Raw genomic sequence first — 26,763 nt, forward strand, 5'->3', positions numbered from 1 at the left:
ATGAGAATGCTACGGGTCGCGGAAAATGGCGCAAAAAGTACACCACTTTTTCGGACAAACTTCTGATTTTTTTAACCCCTTAGATAAAAGTAAACCTATACAAGTTTGGTGTCTGTGAACTCGCACCAACCTCAGGCATTACACTGATACATCAGTTTTACCATATAGGGAATACAGTGAATAAAATAACTCAAGAACACTAGTGCAATCACACTTTTTTTGCAATTTTTCTGCATTTGGAATTTGTTTGCTGTTTTCCAGTACATTATATGGTAAAACGCATGGTTGTACTTTTATACAACTCGTTACGCAAAAAACGAGCCCTCACATGACCATATTGACTGAAAAATAAAAATGTTGCGTCTCTTGGAAATAGAATGGCAAAAAAAAAATGGAAAGCGCAAAATCGGCCGGTCGTGAAGGGGTTAATATACCGTGTAAGTAATGTATCGTGCACTTTGAACTCTGTCCCCAGTGTTTTTCTTCTGACTAGTGTAAAGTGGCATACATTTTTTCTTTAATGTATTGTCTAGTGATACTTTGGCATGGATTGTGCCATTTTGGGACTGGGCAGACCCCATGCTGCATTCACTACGCTCCTTTGTGATTGCATTCTGTAGTGTGTTTGGTGAACCAGTATTCACTCAACTGCCGATTCCATACTACTGCTAAGACAAGGGACTGGCTTTTTGGGAGATTATATTTGTTGCTGAATTGGCCTAGAGCAAAGACGGACTTCTTGCCATCTTCTACGCTGGCCTGTCAAGCTGTTAAAGATTAACTTGTGCGTAGAGATTTGCCATCTTCCCTTGACAATTTAATTTTCCTTACTACTCTTGTGGATTTACGTTTCAAAGAACATTAAAGGATAAAAGACTCTAGTCTCTGGTGTCTCCCCCCCAACGGTCTCTTATAAATCTCTTCCCAGTTCGGACACACAGGAAACTATGCAAAAAGGATGGAAAAGATTGTAACTGGTTGAAAGATTTGGCTGACTCTCACAAGGACTTTATATTGTGGTGAACAGGATTATTTTTACACAGACTCTTCTAAATTAAAGGCTAAATAGCAAAATTTCAGTCCCTAGGTGAGAGAGGAGGTATTACCCTGGGGGTGACTCTATCCTCCACTGGAGATAAATGTCTTGTCCCTATGTCCGTTTCCTTTGGCTCCTCTGTGTTCACAGGACAAGCATTAGTTGACTCTGGAGCAGCAGAGAAATTCATGGACTGTTTGTTGGCAGAATCATTGAAGATTCCTTTTATTTCGCTACACATATATCTAAAGCTAATCTCTGCAAATGGCTCTACATTTCCAGGAGGTTGTATCAAACGCCAGACAAAGTAACTTTCCATATTGGTGCACTTCAGGTTGAGATTTTTTTTTTAAATTTTGCTAAGCTCAGATGCATCAGTGTTTTTAGGACTTCCTTTTCTATAGTTTTATAGTCTGGTCATTGACTGATTGACTGACTAGATCACTCGGTGGAGTCCATCTTTTATTGATTGCTGTCTCAAAACCTTGCCTCAACCCTCTTCTGTGAAACGGCATCTGCTGCCTCCAATTTACCTGCGCCCTATCAGGACCTTTCTGATTTCTTCTCAAAGCAGAGGGGTGAGACACTACCACCTCATCGGCCACATGACTGTGAAAATCGTGATTGAAATGTTTAAAAAACTGATTTTTATAAAGTTGCATAACGTTTGAATACACAGTGATTATAGTTTACATAGACTAGGATTTTTCCTCATATGTGAACCTGACAAACATGTATACTAGTCAATGTGTTACTCTATCAGCAGTGTTTCTTACTCAGTGTATATTTCTTGCTTTCCCCGCCTCCAGACTCTTATATGATGGAGACACAAGTAACATACTCCTACTTCAGTGAGGTAAGTACATCAGTACATTGTCTGCAAGTCATCAGCTTTCATATTCAGATGCTTCCTCGTGTTTCTCACTTCTCTGCATTTGTTACCCGTACACGACCTATATCCATAACTGAGCTTCCTAACCCATGTGCCACTGAGACAAACCAAAAGTGACCAGCTACAGGACACAGGATGGAAAGAGAATTGCACTTCAAGATTTTAGAACGCAGATCAATGCTAATTTGACTTTAGATCTAGGAATTTTTGAAATCCAAGACCTGAAAAAAGTTGGAATCTTCACTTTTTGACTTTTTTGGCTGCATTTTTCTCTATGGACAAGTCTTTTCTATGAACATTCTGAATCTCCATAATACTTTTCTGTAAGAATTATGAAGGCAACCACAGCTCACAAATCAAGGTAGACCACAAGCCACAGAGAGACCACCCATTCTACTCACCACAAGTTCCTCCATCTACAACAATTAATTATTATCACCAGAACGGACTTCTTTAATTTTCTCAACACGTGAGCTACACAGGTGGAACCTCAGTTTTACGTTAAAGTAGACCAAGACAGAGGGAAATAAGACTCCCCCGCTCTCTTTGATGAGAATGCAGCGTTTGTCTCTTATCACACAAAGTATCTGTGTCAGCATTGTTCTGGGAGATGCCTTCTCTGGTAAGAATGTTGCTTCATATATATCACTTGTGTATTTTACTGATTACACACATATGTTTATCTATATTTATCAACATATAGTTATATTTATAGAGCTTTGCATACATGGGACATTTATAGAAAAAATACGTTTGAAAAAGGAAAAGGTCAAAAGTGATATTTCCTAAGCAATATCGAATGGATAATATTGTAGTGTAAATAAAAGATAAAATGTAACAACATTGCTGACACATATGTTAGGCTAGGGCCAAACTAGCATATGTCATTCTAAGCGAGGAGCATAGGCTACAATATGCTAATGACCCTCAGCTCCTGTTCTGTTGTGAGCGTCATCCAAATGTCAAGCAACTGTGATCCGATCTTGCGATCGGATAACAGCTGTGGAGGAGAGGGAGGCATTAATTTCCCTATCTCCTCCATTGTTCGCTGATGCGTATATCGCACTGCACACGGATGTCATCCAAGTGCAGTCCGATGTGTCACTCGCACCTATAGACTTGTATGGGTGCGAGTGACACGTCTGTCGCTGACACTCGCAGCATGCTGTGATTGTTTTCTCAGTCCAATTAGGGCTGAGAATGAAATTGCAGATTGTAACAGCCCCATAAAGTAATATTGGTTCGAGTGGAATGCGATTTTTTTTATTAATTCCACTTATCCGATTTTACCCGCCATGTGTCCTAGGCCTTATAGATCCAGCAAGTGCCTTAAAGTATAGAAGCGTATTATGAGTCAGTGCTATGTCCATAGTGTGACATGTTATATTTAGTACTTTACATATTTGTCAATGGGATGTAATCTATTATAAGTAATGTAGCTATGTTAAAGTAATATTTTGTTTTGTAAGGACATATATTTTTAGAAGCAGAACACGGACACCTGTTTTCATACTTTATACTTTTATACGAGGACATAAAATAGCTGACCATACCTTACCATGACATAGTTTACTGCGCTTTACCAACTACAATATCATGGTAACCTTTACCTTACAGTATATTATGACTCATTACCTTATTTTACATTATTCTATATAATGTAGTATGCCATTTTTATAAAAGGCTAACGCAAGATGTTATATCGTACCACAACTAATATACTATACCTTATCACATTATGCTATTCCCTACCATATTGTATTAAACAATTGGCTATGGTTACATCTAATATTATATTTGTGTACTATAATATTATACCTGACAACAGCTAATACATTATACCTCACCATACCATATCATGTTATACCTTCACGTACCATATTATATAATGTTATCCGAATATGTTAGATTGGGCAATTTATTATACCTTGCCATTCCATAGTATACAACACCTTACCATGTAGTTACATGGTAGTACATTAGTACATTAGTTACAATAATAAGGACCGTAGAATGTCATATGCTGACACCATGCCAAAATATATTTCATGAATACAGTATATGTATGAATTCTTTAATTAAAAAAACTTTGCAAATGTCATTATATTTTGAGACTGTGACAAAATCTTTTGCATTTTTCATTTGTTTTGTGCCTGTGAAAGTGGTTTAGAGACATATACAGGAAATGAAAAGTTGAAACAGACAGATTGAAATGTAGACAAATAACTAGAATATTTTTAAATTGCAACATGAAAAACTGCACGTTACTTACTACAATGCCATAATATACATATTAAGTGCTTTAGGAAATGATAAAACAGCAATGCTGCCTATTTGTGTCCATACCATGTTGAATAAATAGCATATGCTGGCATGTACGACACAATTACATTTGTTTGTCCCAGATTTGTTCAGTTGGGTAACGTTATATGCATTGAACAAAATACTGTATGCAATCTGTAGGGATACGCAGAAAATACCAATGAAAAACTTCCTAATAAGATCCAATATACATTTTAAAAATGTGTAAATATCTAATTATAATGAAATAATTTCTGTACTAATTACTTTGAAATTTTAAATGCTTTAATCATTTATTTAAAAATAATATTTTCAACTATAAGGCTGCTTTCACACTTCTGTCTTTTTCCCTCAGTCACAATCTGTCGCTTTGAGAAAAAACTGAATCCTACAAAATATTTTGCAGGATTCAGTTTTTCCCCCATAGAGTTGTATTAATGACGTATTGCGACTGATGGCCTGATGGACTAATGTTGCATCCATTTTGCGACGGATCAGTCGTGGAAGCAACGCAGAATGGAATGTTTTTTTCTGTGCGGCGAAAACACTGACAGCGACGGATGCGTCGGCGTCCGTTGTGTGTTATAATGGAATCCTATAGGCATCTGAATCCGCCCAACCCGTAAAATGACGGATTCCGGTGATGGAGCTATCTTTTAGCAACAGAGCATGCTCAGATGTGTAAAATCCTGTGTGGTCTCTCTCTCTCTCCCAAATAACCGTTCACAAAGAAAAAAAAAAACATACGACGGATCCGTTTTTTTAATGGATCCGTTGCATCACTTTTACAACAAAGTGCGACGGCTCCGTCCCATCAGTCACAAAACGGATTGTGACTGATGCAAAAAAAACCCCCAGAAGTGTGAAAGTAGCCTAAGGAACCATATAATCTTTTAAGATATTTAGTCTTGCTAAATAAGTTAATAAATGGGTTTTCATTATACATAAACTATATAGTATAGATTCCGTCATGTACTATGTTGTTAGTGAAAATAAAGTGCAGAAAAGAATGAATGAGAGATGTCACCACTCAGTATCTCAGCTGGATCACTGCCACTTAGGCCAAATCCACACATCCAAGTTCCATGCATGTGTTCCATTCAATATTTCATTGCTAGAACTCGTACTCATTTGAGTCTATGGCCCTTTTCACATAGCATTGACATAGTTTGAACCCAATTGAAGTAATTGAGTCCATGAGGGAAAGCCAGCACATTGATGCTATCTCTGTTGCATCCTTGTGCTGCCATTTTTCACTGACTAATGCTAGAAAAACTTGAAAAAAATCTTAATTAGTTATTTTCTATTATATGAGAAAAATGGACGACATTCAGAGAGTAAAAAAAGGGATTAGTACCAAAAATTTATGAAAATTGCTTATATTACTTTTTTGTTTCTTATCAATATTGGAGTTGTGTTGTGCTTCTATTTGGAATTTTCCATTTTAAGATCCAATTATAATCTCAGACCAAATTTGGCCATTTTACACCTTCATTCTGGAATTCTGATTGTTTTAATAGGAGCAAACAGAACTCGTGATTAGTGTTGAGCGGACCCGGATCCGCAAAATCCGGATACGCACAGTTTGAGAGTCTGATCCAAGTCCGACCAGAACCCGGGATTCGGGGTGCACGATCCGGATCCGTTTTTTTTTTTCTCTCTCTCTCTCGCCCCGGATCCGCCTCTCCATTGATTTACATGGACGCGGATTCCGGATCGGATCCAGACTTCTGCGGCAACCCGATCCGGATCCGCCGGCAGACCCGGATTATAACCGATCCGCTCAACTTTACTCGTGATCAAATAATTGTTGCAAACAGAAACACAGGGCCCATTTAATTAATATGGAGACTATCTAGGTTCCACTTTATGTAATTTTGGACATAAAATCTGTTACTGTCCTTAAAACTAAACAGATAATCAAATGTTCAAACATAAGTGTGAACAAAGCCTTAGGAGTATTAAACATTATTCACCAATAGATAGCCCATTATATAAGCAAACCAGACCTCCAGTTTTGTGACATGCTTGCTTGGACATAATCATTTTTTGCTAAAAGTAAACAAAAATAATGAAATGATTATAGAAAAATGAGGTCAAGCTAAATCTATCTTTTACGGCTTTAATGGAAAATTGGGTAGTGAAGTGTGATATTCTGCTTGGAGAAAGCTTAGAGAATAGTCTGCTATGCAGAACTGTAGAATGATATTTAATACGGTGCATAGATTGTGTAGAAGCAATTGAGAGATCAAGACAGCATATATTGTTACTACCCCTAATATTGGTATTAGTATTATTTTAGATTGGACATAATTTTGACTATAATTGTAATAAAAATAAAACAGCATTACAAATTAATAACAACAAAGTGATTAAGTAACTCATCAGGATTCAGAGACTTGTATTAGGCTTAAACTATGTTAACCTGTGTGTTCTTAGCTCTTTCTTATATTTTGTCTTCTATCATATTTTTTGATATGTACATGCATATACATTGTTACATAGGTTGAAAAAATACCTAGGTCCATCTAGTCCAACCTTCCTCCCCCAATTATACATTTTATCACTAAATAATTTATTACTGACAATGTTGTGTGTACTGAGGAAATCATCCAGCCCTTTTTTAAAAGCTGTTATAGTGTCTGCCATTACTACCTCTTGTGGTAGGGCATTCCACAGTCTGACTGCTCTAACTGCAAAGAACCCTTTCCTATTTAGCTGCCGGAATCGCTTTTCTTCCACTCGTAGTGTATGCCCCCTGGTTCTTAGTATTATCTTTGGAAGGAATAAGTCATGTGCTAGTCCTTTATATTGACCCCACATGTATTTGTACATATAAATGAGATCTCCTCTTAGACGTCTTTTTCTAAGCTAAACAAAGCTAACTTTTCCAACCTGTCATCATATGGGAGGCCTTCCATTCTGTAGTAGTCTAGTTACCCACCTTTGAACTGATTCTAACTTCTGTATGTCCTTCTTAAAATGTGGAGCCCAAAATTGGATCCCATATTCCAGATGTGGCCTTACAAGTGATTTATAGAGGGGTAACAATACGTTGGGATCACGGAAGCTAATCTCTCTTTTTATACACCCTAGAATCTTGTTTGCTTTTGCAGCTGCTGCCTGACATTGAGTGCTGCTGCTCAGCTTATTTGTAATGAGAATACCCAAGTCCTTCTCCTGTTCTTTAGTCCCAAGTATACTTCCATTTAATGTATAAGCTCAATAGAAATCTAATGTGCCTATGATGTACATGATTTCATCATTCTTTCTTAGTTAACATTCCCCATTTCTGGAAAAAAACCATCAAATTAAAAAGGTCTAAAAACAGATTATAGCTTTAAAAACAAAAAGGTGTTAGAAAATAAAGTAGCTTAAAGTAATAAAAATATTATAAAGCATAGCATAGTGGACATCCCAAGTCAAATTGTGAATATCAGATGCCAATGTAAAATAAAAAAATACATTCTCTATATGGAAAGTCTATAGTTTAATCTATTATTACAGCAAATAAACTGTTTTCATCTTAGAAAAAATATGGTTTATAAAAAAGAATTGACCTGACTTTCTAGTATTAAAAAAAAAGTATAACACAAGCAAAAATAAGTAGATATTTTTTTTACCTAAGGGATTAAACAAATAAAAATACTTGTATAGCCAACTACTATGGTCAAGGGCCATTTCTGAGGTAAAAAAGCAGAATTATTATGTTATTTAATCATCACTTACCATTGAAATGCTATGAACACACCAGGCTGATCCAGATTACGTTGTGAACTTGTTAAATATATAAAGATATGAGGTAAAACGTTAATGACAGTTTAACTATCTAATTGGCTATGTATTTACCCTTTGTGAACTCAGTTTTTAAGAAAGTTCAAAAACATTACTTTGGATCTGGAAGAAAGTTTTCTACCAATGATCAGGTTTCTTTACTGTCAGAGCAATGAGACCAATAAACCATGTATCTGAGGATGCTGTAATTGTAAAAAATTTTAAAAAGTTAAAAAGGGGCCGATATACCTACTTTGTGTAGTGTACCGATATTAAAAGTTATGGTTACACGTTACAAATTACAGGAGATGGGTTGAGGAATCAGGATTTTTCATTTTTGTTATATTTCAAGCAGGAACTTTTTTTCCCCTGAGATAGGAAAGACTGGATACTTTCCCAAAAGGATTTTTGTCTTTGTCTTGATCAATTTTACAAATGTTAAATGGGTTTTCCAAGAAAATGAAAACTCAGCTCACAAGGCAGCAACCTAAAATAAATAAACCTATACGCCTCATTTTAATTCCTCATGTTCTAGCTTCTTGTCTCCTAATTTTACCTACTGGACTTCTATTTACTTTGGACACAGATTTCACGATCTGTATACCCAATATAACGCTGCAGCCAATCACTGTCCTCATTGGTCTTTTACATTATACTGATGAGGCTAATGATTCACTGCATATGCCAAAAATTGCAACCGCACAGTTCGTGCCCCAAGATATTGTGGCTGTTGAAAGTGTATTCAATATATTGCAATTTAAATTACTTTTACAGCAGCTAAATATATTTTTAAAAGTGTTATTGACCTTAATTTCTCACCACATATCGGTAAGAACCCATCCAATCCACACAAGCAAACAAATCACTATAGATGTCCATAAATTTAGTGATATGTAAAAATGAGAAACTACACATAGACATGTATAGAACACATGAAGAAAGTCATAGCATCAGCTAAAATCTATCAGTAATTAGAGAGGAATCCTGCCACTTAGTAAAAAATAATATTAGCTGATACAACCGATGGTCTCTTATTACCAAAGTGCCACACAGGAAACATCTTGGGATGGGTAGAACCAGTGAGCTGTCTCACCACACAACCTTTATAATCTTGTTGTAGCAAAACATATTGACGGCATTGGTTACAAAAGAATTTCTAAACTAATTAATGTCTGGTGATCACTGTTGGGGTCATAATCTGGAAGTGGAAAGAACTTCACTTTGCCATGACCAGGTGCTCCTCGCAGACAGAGGAGTGAAAAAAATTATCAGACTTGTCCACGTGCCAATGGTCACCTGTAGAGAGCTACAGAAAGACCTAGAATCAGCAGGTACAATTGTTTAAAAAAAATAAATAAAAAATAAATAATTGTTGCATTCAAAGTTCATGGCCTGTGTGCACGCTCACCACTAAAGACTCCATTGCTGAACGAATATCATGTTCAAGCGCGTTTAAAGTTTGCTCCAGAACATTTCGACATGACTGTGAAATACTGGTAAAATATAATCTGGTGAAATGAGACTCTTTGGATACTATAATACACTGGCCAAGAGGCACTACATATCAACCCAAAAACGCCATATCAACAGTGAAGTTTGGAGATGGGAACATCATGGTATGGGGCTGTTTTTCAGCATGTGGCACTAACATACTTTCTGTCATTGAATGAAAGATAAATGGACAATTGTACCGAGACATTTTTGATAAAAATCTGCCATTTACCAGTATGTGTCACACGGTGTGTTGCTCTAAACTCAGGGAGTGTCATGGCAGCATTAGATGATCTTCAGACCACAGACTCTGACACTTCTCATTATACTTTCTCTGGTGCTTCTGGGTTGCACAAGCAGGCTCTGGCATCGACCAACTGTGGGCTCATTAGTGATCGGACTAGCAGGAGTTAATTTTTGCTAGCCTGCTAGTTACCTTTTGGATCACATGTTGCTGGAGACCTATCACAGGTACTCCCTGCCTTTTTAAGATGAAGGAATTTGGCTTCCTATGCCAACTATAGCTTTCTGCTACATTGGTCCGTGTGCTGTTATTTTCCAGCCTGGTGATTTAATGAGTGATGATTGCTGTGCTGTGGATTACCTTCTGTAGTCTGGTTATTTCCTCCCCACTTTAAGGTGGTGTCACACATAGCGACGATGACAACAATGTCGCTGCTAAGTCACCATTTTCTGTGACATACCAGCGACGTCCCGTCGCTGATGCTGTGTGTGACATCTGTGACGCCCTGGCAAAACCAGGGTGTCACAGGGCCTGCAGAAATCCAGCAAAGTGCAGGCCATTCTCCTCCTTGGTAACCTGATCCCACACCAGTGCAGCAGGAGAGACTCACCCCCCCCAGTGTAAGAGCAGCGAGGGAGGGGCTGGAGCAGAGGGAGTGAGGAGAGTGAAGAGAGCAGACCAGGGGAGGATAGCTCCTGGCTGCTGTAAGGAAGGGAAGTGTGAGGAAGGGGCCTGAGGTGACCGGGGCACGGTAGTGGCCCGCCGGTACCAAGGGACGACCCGGATCACTGCAGGGGAGTGGGCTCTCCCCGTTCCCGACTGAGGAAGGAGAAAGAAGCATCTGGCTGCAAAACAAGAACAGGATCCTGCTGTACTGTGTGTGGGACCCAAACACCCTCTGCACCAAAGGCTGCGGACTCCGGCAGTTTCTAGTTTACCAGTGACTCTGTGTGGTTTAATTGTGAGTACAACAGTGCCATCAGGCACCGCACCGCAGCACTGCGCCCTGCAGCATCTCCCTCTCCCCCATCGGGCCCCGAGACCAACAGCCCCTACCCACCAACACCCGCCATCGCTCCCGGGAACCCCGTCATCAGCAGCGGTGGTGCCCACCATCACCACAACCCGTGGGTGGCGTCACAAACTCTATATATCCTAAAAATCCAATTCCCCTTTTCACTTGTGGGCGAGGAGCGTTGCTCGAGCCCCGGGTCCGGCCCACTCGAGCCACCGAGGAGAAGGCACTGGATCCGAGCCCGATCTCCCCGAGCAGCCCCCACGACGGGGAAGCTGGCCCCCGCCCCCGACACATCCAGCAATGACCTGGCCCCTGCTGTGAGGTCGCCGGTCATTGCTGAATGTCCTGCTTCATTTTTTGGACGTTGCTCTCCCGCTGTGAAGCACACATCACTGTGTGTGACAACGAGAGAGCGACGAACTGAAGCGAGCAGGGAGCAGGGAGCCGGCGTCTGGCAGCCTGCGGTAAGCTGTAACCATGGTAAACATCGGGTAACCAAGAAGCCCTTTCCTTGGTTACCCGATATTTATCTTAGTTACTGGCGTCCGCAGGCTGCCAGTGCCGGCTCCCTGCTCCCTGCATACGTAGCTGGAGTACACATCGGGTAATTAACCCGATGTGTACTCTGGCTAGGAGTGCAGGGAGCCAGCGCTAAGCGGTGTGCTCTAACGCTGCCAGTGCCGGCTCCCTGCTCCCTGCACACGTAGCTGGAGTACACATCGGGTAATTAACCTGATGTGTACTCTGGCTAGGAGTGCAGGGAACAGGGAGCCGGCACTGGCAGCGTGAGAGCGGCGGACGCTAGTAACTAAGGTAAATATCAGGTAAGCAAGAGAAGTGCTTTCCTTGGTTACCCGATATTTACCTTAGTTACGCTTCCACGCGTCGCTGCTGGCTGGGGGCTGGTCACTGGTCGCTGGTGAGATCTGCCTGTTTGACAGCTCACCAGCAACCATGTAACAATGCAGCAGCGATCCTGATAAGGTCAGATCGCTGGTCGTGATTGCTGCTGCGTCACTATGTGTGACACCACTTATCACTTGTTTGATTACTCTGTGTAAGCATGCTGTGTGATAGAGTTTTTGTTTCCCATGTTTGCCTATCACTGTTAGGGCTCATGCGCACGTTGCCGAATTTCATGCATTTATGCTGCGTATTGCACCGCAGCATAAATGCATGCGACCTGCGTCCCCTGCACAATCTATGTAGATTGTGCATGAGACGTGCGCACGTTGCATTTGAGAGCGCAGCCAAAATTTTGATCCAAATCGCTGCATTCTAAGAAGTAACATGTCACTTCTTTTGTGCGCTTTGGATGCAGGAGTCTCTGGGAGAGGCTGCATGCAGAGCGCATGAAATCGGCTTTTTTTCTGCAGAAACACTGCATTCATTATGCAGTGTCTCTCCAGTGATTTGACGCACACAGGGACATGACGCAACGTGCGCATACAGCCTTAGTGTTCATACGCTCCTGTCCCGCCACCCCAGGTAAGGAGAGGGAACTAGATCAGGGCTGGTCAGGAGCAGGAGTAGTAGGGGTGGGGGACAAGTCATCAAAAGAAATCTGACAGTTGCCCCGCCCCTATCAAAGTGTATTAAACACGCCCCCTTAATCAAAATGGTTATCATTTGATATCCTTTTGATATCAAATGGCTATCATTTGATATCCTTTTGATATCAAATAAATATCATCTGATATCCTTTTGATATATCCTTTTGATATCAAATGGCTATCATCTGATATCCTTTTGATATCAAATGGCTATCATCTGATATTTGTTAGGTTGTTATGTTTCCCCTTAATCCTGTCCTATTATTTATCTGTCCAATAATTGTTCTCTTTTATATAGGTATTTTGATACTGTAATTTTCCGTTAATCAAATTGATATTCAAAGTGTATTATTGATATCAAATTGTCTTACTGACACGCTTACCCATTAAAAGAAACTTTATTCCTATAATAGTAGAATGTTCCCCATGATATTGTCAGTAGAATTATATATAGTATAATGTTCCCCATGAGTCTTATTGATACGATTACCCATGATATTAAATGAGAGAAGTCGGTCTTATTGATACGAGTACCCACGATATTAAATGAGAGAAGTCATTTTATTTCATATAATAGTATAATGTTTATTGAACCAAATCCACAATACACAGCAAATATCAAATCAATTATCATGTGAACAATATAAAAAATCAATACAATTGCACATCCGCAATACACAAATCAAAGTTGTCGTTACATAGTGAGCCACGTGGATTGTAGAATCGGTGATACTCTTTTTTTAATCCTTAAAGGGCCTTGAGCAATACCTATTGGAGAGGAGTGTAAAGGATGGTTCACACGTCGCGGTGTGAATAGAGTTCGAGATTTAGATGTACCATCAGATTCATTCAATGGTATTTTTAATCGATCTAACTGTTCTCTGGTAGTGGAATTACCCACAACAGTGGAGGGCATATTTAACTCAGCCATGGCCTGCATAAATGTATCCCAGCCCCGAGGTAAATTCCTGTTGGTCAGGGCGTGGCTCTGAGTTGTGTTACGTACCAAATCCATCATGTTAGAGCCTGGAATTACACTTCCTTTGAATATAAATTCACTTTTATCATTCCACGATGTAATATTTTTGTTCTGCAACAGTCTGTTTAGTAAAAATTCTGCGTTCTTTTTATAGCGCGGATTTACATGACTTACAATTTCATTAACGGTTGTATTATTATCAGGTTCTGAATTCGACAATTGTTGATGATCAATCTCAGGAGCGTTAATAAACTTTAAAGTTGATAATTCCTTTGCATCGTGTTTAGCATGAACCAAGTATCTCTGTAGTACATCACTATATTTTTTAATTTTGATGTCGTCCGGTATGTCACGTCTTTGTAAAATTTCACTAATTTCAGCATCGAGACGATGGATTACACTCTGTCGTATGTTGTCTGTAATAGGGGCTCGTAGTTTAATTAGTTCCTGCTTAGGAACAAGATACATTTTCTCAGTATGTTCCATTATTTACCGGCGAGAAGACTTGTTATTATCGGAATCGCAAAGCCTAAAAGAGGACCTATAAACCCACCGGTCTGATTTAGTATACGTTTCTTTTTCTTTATGCTGTGGGACTTATTACTCATGGCTCTTATAGCTTTACGCCATTTTTTTAGTATATTTTTTTGGCGTTCTTTCAGAGGAATACGGCCTTTTAAGATGTTTAATGCAATTTCCCCTATGGCTGTAATTAAATCATGACTCGCATTGCACAAAATAGATTTTCTGACAGAAGGAGGGGCCTTCACGAGGGTTTTTAAGAGATCCCAGTTACGTCGGATTCTCTCAGACATCTTTACAACACTATGTCCACAGCGTAGAATGTCTGATTTTGCGCAAATTTCACTTTTTAGAAGTATTTTTCTTTTGAACATACACAGCGGGTAAAGCTGGTGGAAACAGGCCCGTCCTCAAGCGAAGATCCTCAGGGGTATCGGCTCTTAAGTCTAGCATCAAATAACCATAAGGTACCCGCGTTGCATCCTCAAAAGCTTCTAAGAAAAAACGTGTTTTTCCTGGATACATCTGTCGCGCTAACGTAACAATTTGTAATTTATCCCGAGGATTATTAAAAAGTACCATGTACTTTGTGTTTAAATTTATCGTCCGACTTTTCTTACCTTGACAAAATATGTTTTGTACCAGGTAGAAAATGCTGAGATTTCTGTGGTGTACATACTTGGTAAAAGCTTTTTCTACTTCACTATTATCACTCGCGCTCTCCATGAGATCATCAACAATAGTCAAATTTACCTTTTCGGGAGGGAATAATTCATCATCTACAAATGTATGAGGCAGACCCTCCACAAATCTGATGATTGGAAAAGAAAGAGAGATTTCGTCATATAGTTTTTGCCAGCACGAATAAAACCAAACAATATTATCAGGCTTATGAGAAAAATGAGTGTCAATATTATATAACAGTTGTTTTACAAAATAACTTTTTCCAGAATTAGATGGACCTGCTAGAATGCAGGAGAATGGGTGTTGCAGACGGGTATCCATCACAAGTCACAACTAATAGCCAAATGGTACGGTAGTAAAATCATCAAATAGGCGTCGTTTTGTGTAAACACACCTTTGTGTTTTGCGTAATGGTCTTGTCTCAATGTCCCAGTACTTTTTATTTTTCACAATTCCTGGCTGTTCAACGATAATTCGTTTCTGTGTTTCAGAATCAGAATTACGCGGGTAGTCCAGAACTAGATCTTTTAGACTGTTGAAATTAATAGATTGGTTGTTACCAACATTTAACGTTATACCCTTCACTTTTAAGACAGTTTTACCAGTGTTGAGTTTGTATCCGTAAGTTTTTGGACCTGCAGATACAAATTCAGTGATGTACGTATCATCAGGTATCTCACTGGTCAATTCCCCCAGGTAATCCCCTAAAGGAGGACTCCACTCACCATCTTTCTGCACAAAAATAACAGAATCTGTGTCATGGTATAGGCACCTTTCCTGCAATTTATCCAGAACAGAGTATAGCTCTAGTCTGGCATACGCCGTTGTAAAACACGCTATAAAAATGTTTGTGTTTTTGTTGACAGTGTGATGTCCCTCTGTATATTTCCAGTCAATTGTGGTTGTCTCATCATCAATAAAATGCAACATTGAAATGTCATAGTACGGTAAAAAAACATGATGAAACAAGGCTTCAGCATCGCTGATAATGCTGGTACATGATAAATTAGATCTCTGTGCAAACTTTCCCCATAAAGAATTTAAGAAAAGCTTGGAGATCTGTCTCTTTGCAGAGTTCATTCCTATATTTTCAGATCGTAATTGTACACCTTCTTTTTCAAGAAAGGTGTCAATGTACTGTTGTTTCTTGTTATCATCAGTGCACCAGCTGGGATAACCGGAAGCCTCCTGCTTATCCCTAAGGTGTAATTTAATGTACGGCGCAAACAGAGTATCACTGGTATTAGTAAAATCCCAAATTTCATAGATGTGTGCAATCCTATATCCTTTTTCTATTGCCATCTCAACCTCTATTGTGCACCAAGTTCCTGTCAGAGAGCGATCCTCATCACTGTGTGTACAGTCCTCAGTTTGTGAATTGACAGCGCATGTATAGCAAAGGGGAAACATTAATTTTTTGTTGAGTTTTACCGGAAGAACTGGAAAAAATAAATCCCTTGGAGGGTAGACCTTGACTTTGACAAGACCAAAGTAATTTTTAATAAATCCAAAGTTCTCATAGATAATATGAGGATGACCAACAGGATATGTTTTAGTTTTGTTTACAAAGGGATACAGACTGGTGAAATCATAGTAATGTAGCATCTCTCCAGATTCCCGTTGGTGATAAAGTTTAATGGCATTAGTACGGTCCCCATAAAGGGCATCGCGGGGATCTAAGGGTTTGGGGAATTCCATTTGGTCAAGAAATGTTTGAAGATTAGAATCTTTTTCAACCATTTCTTTCCAATCATGTTCCCACAGAACTCTCACTGTGTAGCCGCAATACTGCAAGTAACGTTTTTTAGCTAAAAAGGCGTAATATAATTGACCATAGGATGTGTTTGTGACCTTATTTGAGTCATTTTCATTATAACATACAGGACATCCATGGTAAAAGCAGCCCTGAAATTCAAACGCTATGTGACTGTTGTTAACATAGGCGTAACCATCTAAGAAATATTTTCCGACTTGTTTTTCACCGCCTCTCAAAGCATGCTGAATGGTTATGTTCTCTGTGTGTGCTACATACATGAGCCACTGTATAGCGGGGGACGAGAAACGTTTTTTTGTCTTGTGATAATTATCCCCAGGTAAAATGGCTATTGTGTTTTTTGGAAGAAATTTAAACCTGTACATTGCCATACATACAGAGGCCAGGGTCACGAGTTGAAAAGGATCAATGCATCTGGTCACTTCAATCTTTTTCTTTTCCTGTTTACAGTATATTTGAATATTTTTCTGCGTCATCTCCATAACACGCTCTCTATAGAGTTCACAAGAGCGCCTCAGAATCTCAACATCTTGCTTGCAATAAGCTTTTAGTTCAGACTTAAAGTCAAAAGTTGTATTTACCTCGGTCTCATACCACTCCATAAATTCCCCTTTCTCACTAGGCGACATGTACTCTACCCCATAATATTTTACAGCGGGTAGGGGCCCCACATAGTTTTGATTTTCTTCAGTGTTAAAAAAGTGGGGAAAATGCCCTTTTGAACCTGAAAAACCCATAGCCTGTGGTAGCTTACTAAGTTTCATGGGTATGAAATTTAGAGAGTCTATAAATCGTATATCCAAATCAGGCAGCGTTACACACAAGAGGCGTCCACCTCGGGATATCAGTTTTACGCAGAGTTTTTCAGAAATCAATTCTTTAACAATAAAGTAAGCATCGTATCTGCCGGCATTGTGGGCTATAAATGTATGACCTGAAAATTTACCGCTTGTAAAGAACAGTACAAAGTCATGAGTACACGATTTACCTTCAAACTCCCAGGAAGGCCTGCCATGCAATGTTGTTGCGTAAATGTAATTTGGTATGTGCGTACCTGTCTCTTGCATACATTCAAAGTCATAAAATATATATTGTTCTGTTTCCTCCTTTGGTACATACCTCCGCATGTAACAAAGATGGTCATCAAATTCATTTAGACGTATGCGACAAACAGGACAACACATGCCTTTACATTTATGCTCGGACTCGCTATCTTTGAACACAAAATGATGACATTTATCACAAAATGTTTTAAGTCTGCAGAATGTTGGGTTATCTGTAGCTAAATGTGTGTGATGATCTAAGCACTCGCTCGAGCGACAAAAAACCCGACATATAGGGCAACGAGGTGGGTACTGCTCATCACTGCTCTCCACACAGCTCTCTCTTTGACAAGCTTTACAAAAATATTGACACGAATGATTAAATTTGTGATGAAACACCGAATTGCATCTTTCACAAAAGTAATCCTCACCGATAAAACCCTTCATATTTTTGATACCGTAGTAGTGATTATCATGGTGCAATATGAAAATGTTTTTAGTACCAGATGTTTTACCTGATTGAAAGTAACGCCAGTCACCCTGACTGTAGTACAGTACTTTAATGTTGACACCCAGAAGTTTCTCAAAATCCACAATTTCACTAAAGCTTATTAGTTGTTCCTCAGGAATACCCAGGGATGCATGTATGGCTTTAGCACGACTCAGTATAACTGAATCACCGACATCAGTGTCGTCCATCAGGGCACACACACTAGCACTGAAGCACAGATTTGTGTTGTAATTGTTAAAGTCATACAGCCAGCGCTTCTTTTGTTTAATGATTTGACTACTCGCTATAGATTTCAACCGTCTTTTTGCACCACCGCGTCTGTTTTTAATTATTGTTACGACTAATTTGAGTGAATTGGATGCTAGGCATTCAGCATTACTTTGCAATGTGCGAGCAACAGAATTTAAAAATGATACAGAACTGAAATCATCCCTTGATTGTTTTGTAGTGAAAATGGGATCTAATGTGGCCCCACCTTCAAGTCTTAATTGAACAAAGTCCCCAGGATCAATGTCCCTGATGATTCTGTCCAGTAATGACTGAATAGTGTCATGTACGACATTTATGGCCTCTACAAATGATTGGATGCGGTCTAAATTTACAAATCTAAAATGATCAATGTGCAAGCGGGCATTGAAATTGCGGACATCTCTTTGTTGATGAAAAAAATGCTGTAAAAATACTGCTTGATCTGCATTCACTACATTATCATTATCAACATTACCAACAGGTGCTGCATTATGTGCCCTTTCAGCATGTGTTTCCAGAGGCTCTCTGCTTTGAGCATTTGGAGACACAGTGGGGTTAACACCTCCAGGGTTATCTTGGTTACGTGAAGGACTCTGTGCATGTATCAGCATCTGTGGGTTTTGTGTAGATATAGATCTGTGAGCTGCCTCTCGTCGTTTTCTAGCTGCTAGCGATCGTTTAGATCTAATCAACAGCTTTAGAGCCCGTTTAAGTATTCTCGATCTGTATGCCCTCTGTGGACCCATTTTAAATAATTTCGTCCCTTTTTTTGGTAATTTCTGCATCCCGTAACCAACCATGCATAGTCACAGTGATTCCTTTTTATTAGGTTGTGATAATACAATAGCATGCTCTCTTTTGAATTCAGATAGTTCTGCGATAATGTCAGATGTTGGATATGCATTCATGAATCTTTCATAGGTATCACAAAAATATTTTAGTTTGTTCTGGTAAAGTTTGCATTGGACATACTGTCCAGACATAGCAGTAAGCATGATGTCCTGTTCATCAGCCCACACAGGTCTCACTGTGTAAGCTGATGTAGAGTCAACTCTCTGCTTTTTGCTTACTCTCCGTTTTGAATCAGAACGTTTTTTTAGAGGCATTACAATACCAAAATCACTAGACGAACCTTCAGAAGTATTAACTGATGGTTGCTCAGTGTGCTGCACCCGTATAGTGTTCATATTTATAGCCTTTGGAATTAAATTCCCGGGTTGCTTGGGGGATGTAGCTCTAGCCTCACGTTTCTTCGGTACTGAATTCCTGGGATACTTGATGGACGCAGTCGTATCTTCACGATTCACAATATTGCTTGGTGAAAGAGGCTTTGTTCGTGAAAGAGGCGTTGTTCTCACGATCACATTAGCTCTTTGCGGAGTTATCTGCGGCGAGTCATAATTACACCTCTGCAGAGACGACGTTGCTGAAAGAAAAGATACTAGCGTCAGTTCATCGTGAAGTTAGAGTAACATAGAAAACAACATAGGATCAACATAGGAAAAGTTACAGGTGCCAGTTAAGCAATTTTCATTGCGACATTGTATGTATAAAGGCAGTATAGAATGGAATAAATATATACTTACAAGCATGAGTTGCATATTGTACTTCTACAGGCCCTGGATTAGTAGTCTTCTCATTGAACGATGTCGACGGGATGGGAATATTCTCTTTTGCAAATTCAAGTTTTTTGGCCACTAGTTGAACATCTGTAAATAAAACATAACTATTAGACCCATCAGAAATGCTTTTAACACAACAGAAAAGCTTTTCTTCACGGACCTGATAATCGTAAATTACCTTTTCTATTCTTGAGGTCCCTTCTTATTGATTTTCCGGATTTTTTTGGAGCGTTAGGAGCCGGGGGAAGTACAGGACTACAGGGCACTTCTACGAGTTCGATAGCCGAATCCCGATTTTCAGCTGTTGCATACAGGGGCAGTACAGAACTACAGTGCACTTCTACGAGTTCGATATCCGAGTCCCGATTTTCAGCTGTTTCAAAGTCTTGATTGTTTTCCATCATAAAAACTGACCGCATCATTTCAGTATCTGAATGAGAAATTTTACTTAGCATCAGGTCTAGAAGCACATATTTAATCAGTTATTATACAAATAGTAATAAAGCTGCTGATAATATACATAATTACCTGTGACCGATTGATGAAAACCTGGAACATTTGACTCATCAATTACATCTTCACTGGGTCCATAATTCAGAGTACTAAAAATGTTGTTAAATCCTGGACTCATACACTCTTCTTAAATAAGAAAGAATGAAAGAATATATAATTAATATACAAAATATGATAATTAATATACAAAATATGAACTTAATCAGAGTGAGATGACCCTCCTTTCAATATATTCAATATAATACCTAATTGGGAATTCGTAAGAAAGGTATCGAAATGATCTCCGGAATTGTGGTTTTCCATCTGAAATAAAATGTAACACATTAATATATATATATATATATATATATATATATATATATATATATATATATATGCGCTATGAAAGTAATATACGACAAAATATAATATTACAAAGGGTCTATATTAAATATCTGAATAAGTTATAATAATAAAAATGATTAACTATATCTAAGCAATGATTGCCCTATTCATCAGCAATATTTATTACGCATGTATTAAATATAAAATTACTTATCTATTCAATATTACAAAGGTAAATAACTTATAATAAACAGTATATTAAATATTTAAATAAGTTATAATAATAAAATAAATAACTATCTAAGCCTTGGATGAACTATTCAATAACCATATATTACTCATGTATTAAACATAGGACAGAACTAGTATTCACCACTATAATTGACTAGCAAAGCATATAAGATAACAAGATAACTATAATGCAGTAAAATTTGTTTAAAAGAACTGAAGGCCTCAGTTCTTTTAAACAAATTTTATCTCTACTAACACAGTACAAAGATATATATTACCTGTATTATAACGCAATAGGTCCTTGATATATGAAGCAGTGAGATTTACTTTATGGTATATATTCAGTCTCATATCATACAGACTAGATAATTGAAATATGGAAGGCTACAGTTTATCACTACACAAGAAATGGGAATTAAAAAAGTAAACTTACTGTTTAAAGAGATGAAGCGATGTTCAGTAGAACTGGAAAAATACTTTCTTGGTAAATCTGCACTGCTATGAATGGGCCTTTGCACTCTATTTAAAGGGCTTCAGCTCAGAAAATCACACCCACCAAAAACAGTCAGGGGCGTCACTCCACAGGGTAACAGCCAATCATGATATCTTTATATTTAGACGCCTCAGCTGTTGTCTTTTAAATGAAATTACTTTTCAAGCATAATATAGTTGGTATTAAAGTTTCCATTTAATATCATTTCATACAGAGGCCATTCTGATAAAGACATCAAACGTCAAATTCCTCATCATGGATTCTAGAAACCTTGAAAAAATATTGAATAAGCAGTATTTCACACCTAAAGCTGCTGGTTCCTTTGGTGGAATTGACAAATTATATAGAGAAACAAGAAGAAATCAGGCGATTAAAGAAGCGATTGTGCGTGATTGGTTGAATAGACAAGATTCATATATTTTGCACAAGCCTGTAAGAAAGAGATTTAAGACAAATAAAATCTTAGTTTCAAATATAGACCAACAGTGGCAAGCGGATCTCGTAAGTTTAATTGAATATTCAAGGGAAAATGATAATGTCAAATATATCCTGACAATTATAGATATTCTATCAAAATTTGCATGGTGCGTCCCCTTATCAAACAAGACTGGATCAGGTGTAGCCAGATCTTTTGAACGAATATTTCAAAATGAAAAACGCATACCGAAGAAATTACAGACGGATCGGGGTAAAGAATTTGTGAACGCCTCTATGAAACGTATTTGTAAAACGTATAACATTTTGCATTTCTATACGAACAATTTAGTAAAAGCCGCTGTGGTGGAGAGATTTAATCGTACGTTAAAATCCAGGATGTTTCGCTACCTTACAAGACAAAACACGTTTAGGTACATTGATATTTTACCGGATTTGGTGCATAGTTACAATCATACTTTTCATTCGAGTATTCGCTGTAGACCTGTTGATGTTACGAGCAAAAATTCGTTACAAATATGGAAAAATATTTACAGCTCTAGTATGAATAATAAGTCGATTAAACCTTCTTTAAAAATTGGTGATAATGTACGCTTGTCTCAATATAAACGTACTTTCGCTAAGGGATATGAACAAACATACACTGAAGAAATATTTATGATTAGTGGCATTAATACAAAATTTCAAATACCTCTCTACAAAATCGTTGATTTGCGCGGAGACCCTGTGGAGGGAACATTTTATAAGGAGGAACTACAAAAAGTTTCAGCGGATGAGAATCGACTCTACAAAGTAGAAAAAATTTTGAGACGAAGACGCGTCAAAAATATATCGCTGGTTCTCGTTAAGTGGTTGGGATACCCATCATCCTTCAATAGTTGGATTAAAGAAGACCAGTTGACGGACATGTAATTATGGATTCTGGCTCATTCTATATTACATTACCTAGCAATGCCTCCTCTAAAATTTTTCCAGACAACACGATATCTACGTTTACTACAAAACTGGCAAAACCCGTATACCTTACAGGAACGTATGAAGTAGCACTCACAGAAATTCAGTACCCCCATACCTGGTTTACCTTTGAAAATAACGAAGGCTCATTTTATATCGGAAAACGAGGAGATATCCAGAGGGAATATTTCGTAAAAGCAGGATATTATTTAAATATTTCTGAACTCATAAGAGCCATTAATGAACGTATTGACACATTGAAGGTAGCCGCCGATGGTTTTAAACTTCGTTATGATGAAGTGAAGAGAAGTGTGACTCTATCGGATTCCCCTACGATTCAGTTTGCTCCAGGACAAAAATTGGCTCATATTTTAGGATTGCAACCGTATATTGAGGCGTATGATAATAGCCTGTTAGAGAGAAAGAAGTCGTATGCCGATATAAAAGACGGATTTTATACATTATTTGTTTACACAGATATAATTCAACACCAACTTGTTGGAGACAGTTATGTTCAACTTCTGAGAACCGCACAAGTCAGCGGTAAAAGCTCGGATATTATCACCCTCCAGTACACGCGTCCAGATTATGTACCTCTATGCAAACATAGCTTTGATTCTATAACCATATCTATCTTGACAGATCAGGGTACCCCTGTTAAATTCAAGTACGGAAAAACAATCGTACGATTACACTTTAGGCAGCGACGTGATTGACACGATAAAATGGTGTCTCATAGGGTTTACGGCGATCCAAGCATTTATATCCGCTATTACATAGCTCAGACGGGCAACGGCTTAGAGGGATTTCGCGGTGATGAGTACATGTATGGAGCTGGTCTGGCTGGGATTTTTAGGGGTCTGTTTCGAAAAGCCATGCCCCTCTTCCGAAAAGGATTAGAAATAGTAAAACCGCATGTAAAAACAGCAGTCAAAAATATCGCTAAAGATGCCGTTACCTCCCTCTCTACAACCGTCATGAATAGATTAAACACGCCTCCTCAGGAAGGATCTGGCCTTGTTTATGTCGCTAAAAAACAGAAAAAGAGAAAAAGGCGTACTCTTCCTTTTCTTATGAATAAAATTACTCCCGCAAGACGTAACCGTCAGAAAAGAATAAGGCGCTCTGTTGAAGACATCTTCTAAGCAATTATCATGGCTTTCGTACACGATGCTTCTGTAGAGTGCACAAAATCGGAACTGGATATTTTTGACATTCCCCCTACGCAAACAAGTATCGAGAAATCGCTTTTTGTAGAAGTGCAACCTATTGCGGCTCTGGCGGACAATGCCCCGCTAGAATTTTTCATATCAGGAAGCGGAGAATATTATTATGATTTGAACAATACCCTACTCTACATAAATTGCCGGGTCGTAAAACAAGATAATTCGAATATAGCCGATGGAGCTCGTGTAGCTATGATAAATTACCCGATCGCTACATTATTTAATCAGGTTGATATTACTTTGGGAGATCGCCTCATCTCTCAATCAGACAATCTTTACAGCTATAGAGCCTACATTGAAACATTATTGAATTACAGCGCACAGACTTTGGCTTCTCAGTTTACATCGGGATTATTTTATAAAGACACTGCGGGACAACACAATGTCCGAATCCTGGATGGTGCAAATGTGGGATTCAACAAGAGAGCTCTAGCAGTTATGCACTCAAAACCTGTGGATCTGTTGGGACCAATTTTTGGTGATATATTTAATCAACCGAAACTTATATTGAATGGTCTTGACCTTAAGATCAAGTTGACGAGAAACAAGGATTCTTTCTGTTTGATGTCTGCTGAAGTTGATCCGCTTAAAGTACAAATCATGCATGCTTGTCTCTATGTAAAGAGAGTACAAGTTTCACCGGCTGTCCGGATAGGCCATAGTCAGGCGTTGCTAAATGCAACAGCAAAATACGCTATTGATAGGGCCTGCATGAAAGTGTACAGTATTCCTACAGGTACTCGCATCTCAAACCATGAAAATTTATACTTAGGCGTCATACCGAAAACTGTTATATTGGGATTTGTAGATAACGAAGCATTTAGCGGTGCGTATAATAAAAATCCATTGTACTTTCCGCATTACAACATTAACCACGCCTCTTTATATTTAGAGGGTCATCAAATACCATCTCAACCCTTCCAACCCAATTTTAATATTGATCTAGCCGTCAGAGAATATATGTCTTTAGCGCAAATTTCAGGGAAATATAAAGCGGACTGCGCTCTGTCGATCGATCGAGAAGAATTTATGGACGGCTTCACGTTCTTTGCTTTTGATTTATCAGCCGATCAAGAACCTGGAAGTCACTTCTCACTCATCAAAACGGGCAACCTGCGGGCTGAAATACGCTTTGCTCTACCTACGCCACACACCGTAAATATGATAGTGTATGCCCTGAACTCAACTATTCTAGAGATTAATAATCGTCGTGAAGTGTTGTATGATTTTTACTGATGGATTCCCTACAACTCACAAACATGATGAAGGCCGATCTCTATACAGAATGCATATTTTCTGGGGTGTATCCGTGTGATTTGCTTCCGTCAACCAGAGTCACTCAGAGACCCGCTGCGTACATCGTCAATACAGACAAATCCAATCAGAGTGGCAAACATTGGATATTAATTTTACTATGCGATGATAAGAAGTCCATATTTTTTGACAGTTATGGATTACCCCCGGAAAATGAAATTTTTCCTCGTGATTTTGTAAAGTTTTTAAAGAGAAATAGTGAATTATACTGCTTTCAAGATAAGCAGCTTCAGCAATCATTTAGTACTGCTTGCGGTCAATATTGTGTGTTTATGCTTTGGCATTTAGCAAGAGGACGGACATATAGTGAAATATTGGAACAATTTAGTAATGATTTAAAGCAAAACGATAATATAGTTCTTGCTTTTGTAAAGAAAATTTCATCTGATCCAAAAGGCTATAGTTGTATGAATCATTTTAACTTTGTTCAACGATGTGTTAATTTCTGTTCCTTTCGAGATTCAAAATGACAACTGGGGTTCTCACACTACAGTGAATCCTGTCTCTGACTATGATCCATTTGAAAAAATCATTAGGCACTTGAAAAAACATTACTGAGAGGTAATTGACAAAAAACTACAACTGTACCTTCTCTCTGTTATTGAAAAACTATGAATACACGGCAAACAGGTGATGGTGAATGAATGTTCGCTTCAAGACTCACAACTGTTGCAACGTCATTAGGAAGCTGAAAAAACACATTTGCTATTGAAAACACTTAACACAAGAACTGGTCTCTTGTAAAGTCAGCTGTTGTCCCTAATGCTTCTACAAGATGCTTGAATCCTAAATTCAACTGCTCAGTTATTTGCGGCTTTGATAATTGCTGTGTATTGCGGATATTCAACTGTATTGATTTTTGATATTGTTCACATGATAATTGATTTGATATTTGCTGTGTATTGTGGATTTGGTTCAATAAACATTATACTATTATGATTTGATATTTGCTGTGTATTGTGGATTTGGTTCAATAAACATTATACTATTATATGAAATAAAATGACTTCTCTCATTTAATATCGTGGGTACTCGTATCAATAAGACCGACTTCTCTCATTTAATATCATGGGTAATCGTATCAATAAGACTCATGGGGAACATTATACTATATATAATTCTACTGACAATATCATGGGGAACATTCTACTATTATAGGAATAAAGTTTCTTTTAATGGGTAAGCGTGTCAGTAAGACAATTTGATATCAATAATACACTTTGAATATCAATTTGATTAACAGAAAATTACAGTATCAAAATACCTATATAAAAGAGAACAATTATTGGACAGATAAATAATAGGACAGGATTAAGGGGAAACATAACAACCTAACAAATAAATATCAGATGATAGCCATTTGATATCAAAAGGATATCAGATGATAGTCATTTGATATCAAAAGGATATATCAAAAGGATATCGGATGATAGTCATTTGATATCAAAAGGCTATCAAATGATAGCCATTTGATATCAAAAGGATATCAAATGATAACCATTTTGATTAAGGGGGCGTGTTTAATACACTTTGATAGGGGCGGGGCAACTGTCAGATTTCTTTTGATGACTTGTCCCCCA

The 26,763-nt window shown here is 38.2% G+C and overlaps 2 protein-coding genes across 4 annotated transcripts in view; one reads left to right on the plus strand and one right to left on the minus strand.

Moving 5' to 3' along the window:
- Window positions 1–2,477: 2,477 nt before the first annotated feature.
- The window catches only part of PDCD1 (programmed cell death 1), a 93,239-nt gene continuing 68,953 nt past the window's right edge, over window positions 2,478–26,763 (plus strand). The window contains exon 1 of the mRNA XM_075338504.1: window positions 2,478–2,579. Coding sequence (XP_075194619.1) covers window positions 2,478–2,579 — 102 coding nt within the window. The remainder of the gene's footprint in view (window positions 2,580–26,763) is intronic.
- On the minus strand, window positions 12,982–25,869 carry LOC142296621 (uncharacterized). Of its 3 annotated transcripts, XM_075340450.1 has the most exons (7): window positions 21,195–21,272; window positions 20,452–20,509; window positions 20,222–20,332; window positions 19,872–20,123; window positions 19,658–19,780; window positions 19,204–19,497; window positions 12,982–15,026 (listed from the first exon to the last, which is right to left on the minus strand). In XM_075340450.1, the coding sequence occupies exons 2-7, from the start codon at window positions 20,507–20,509 to the stop codon at window positions 15,022–15,024; spliced, it is 843 nt and encodes a 280-aa protein (XP_075196565.1). In that variant the 5' UTR covers window positions 21,195–21,272; the 3' UTR covers window positions 12,982–15,021. The 3 variants fall into 3 exon arrangements, with proteins under 3 accessions (XP_075196565.1, XP_075196562.1, XP_075196563.1); XM_075340447.1 differs by lacking the exon at window positions 12,982–15,026 and having other exon boundaries at window positions 18,871–19,497; XM_075340448.1 differs by lacking the exons at window positions 12,982–15,026; window positions 20,452–20,509; window positions 21,195–21,272 and adding an exon at window positions 25,772–25,869 and having other exon boundaries at window positions 18,871–19,497.

This window comes from Anomaloglossus baeobatrachus, chromosome 3 (genome assembly GCF_048569485.1).
Source record: "Anomaloglossus baeobatrachus isolate aAnoBae1 chromosome 3, aAnoBae1.hap1, whole genome shotgun sequence".
Taxonomy (NCBI): domain Eukaryota; kingdom Metazoa; phylum Chordata; class Amphibia; order Anura; family Aromobatidae; genus Anomaloglossus; species Anomaloglossus baeobatrachus.

Excerpts from the sequence above, each read along its gene's own strand:
- LOC142296621 (XM_075340447.1), bottom strand. The coding sequence starts at position 20,509 with ATGGAAAACCACAATTCCGGAGATCATTTCGATACCTTTCTTACGAAT. Across the intron at positions 20,124-20,221 it reads TTTTCATCAATCGGTCACAG|ATACTGAAATGATGCGGTCA; the intron begins GTAATTATGTAT and ends TTTCTCATTCAG. Across the intron at positions 19,498-19,657 it reads ACAATATGCAACTCATGCTT|CAACGTCGTCTCTGCAGAGG; the intron begins GTAAGTATATAT and ends CTTTTCTTTCAG.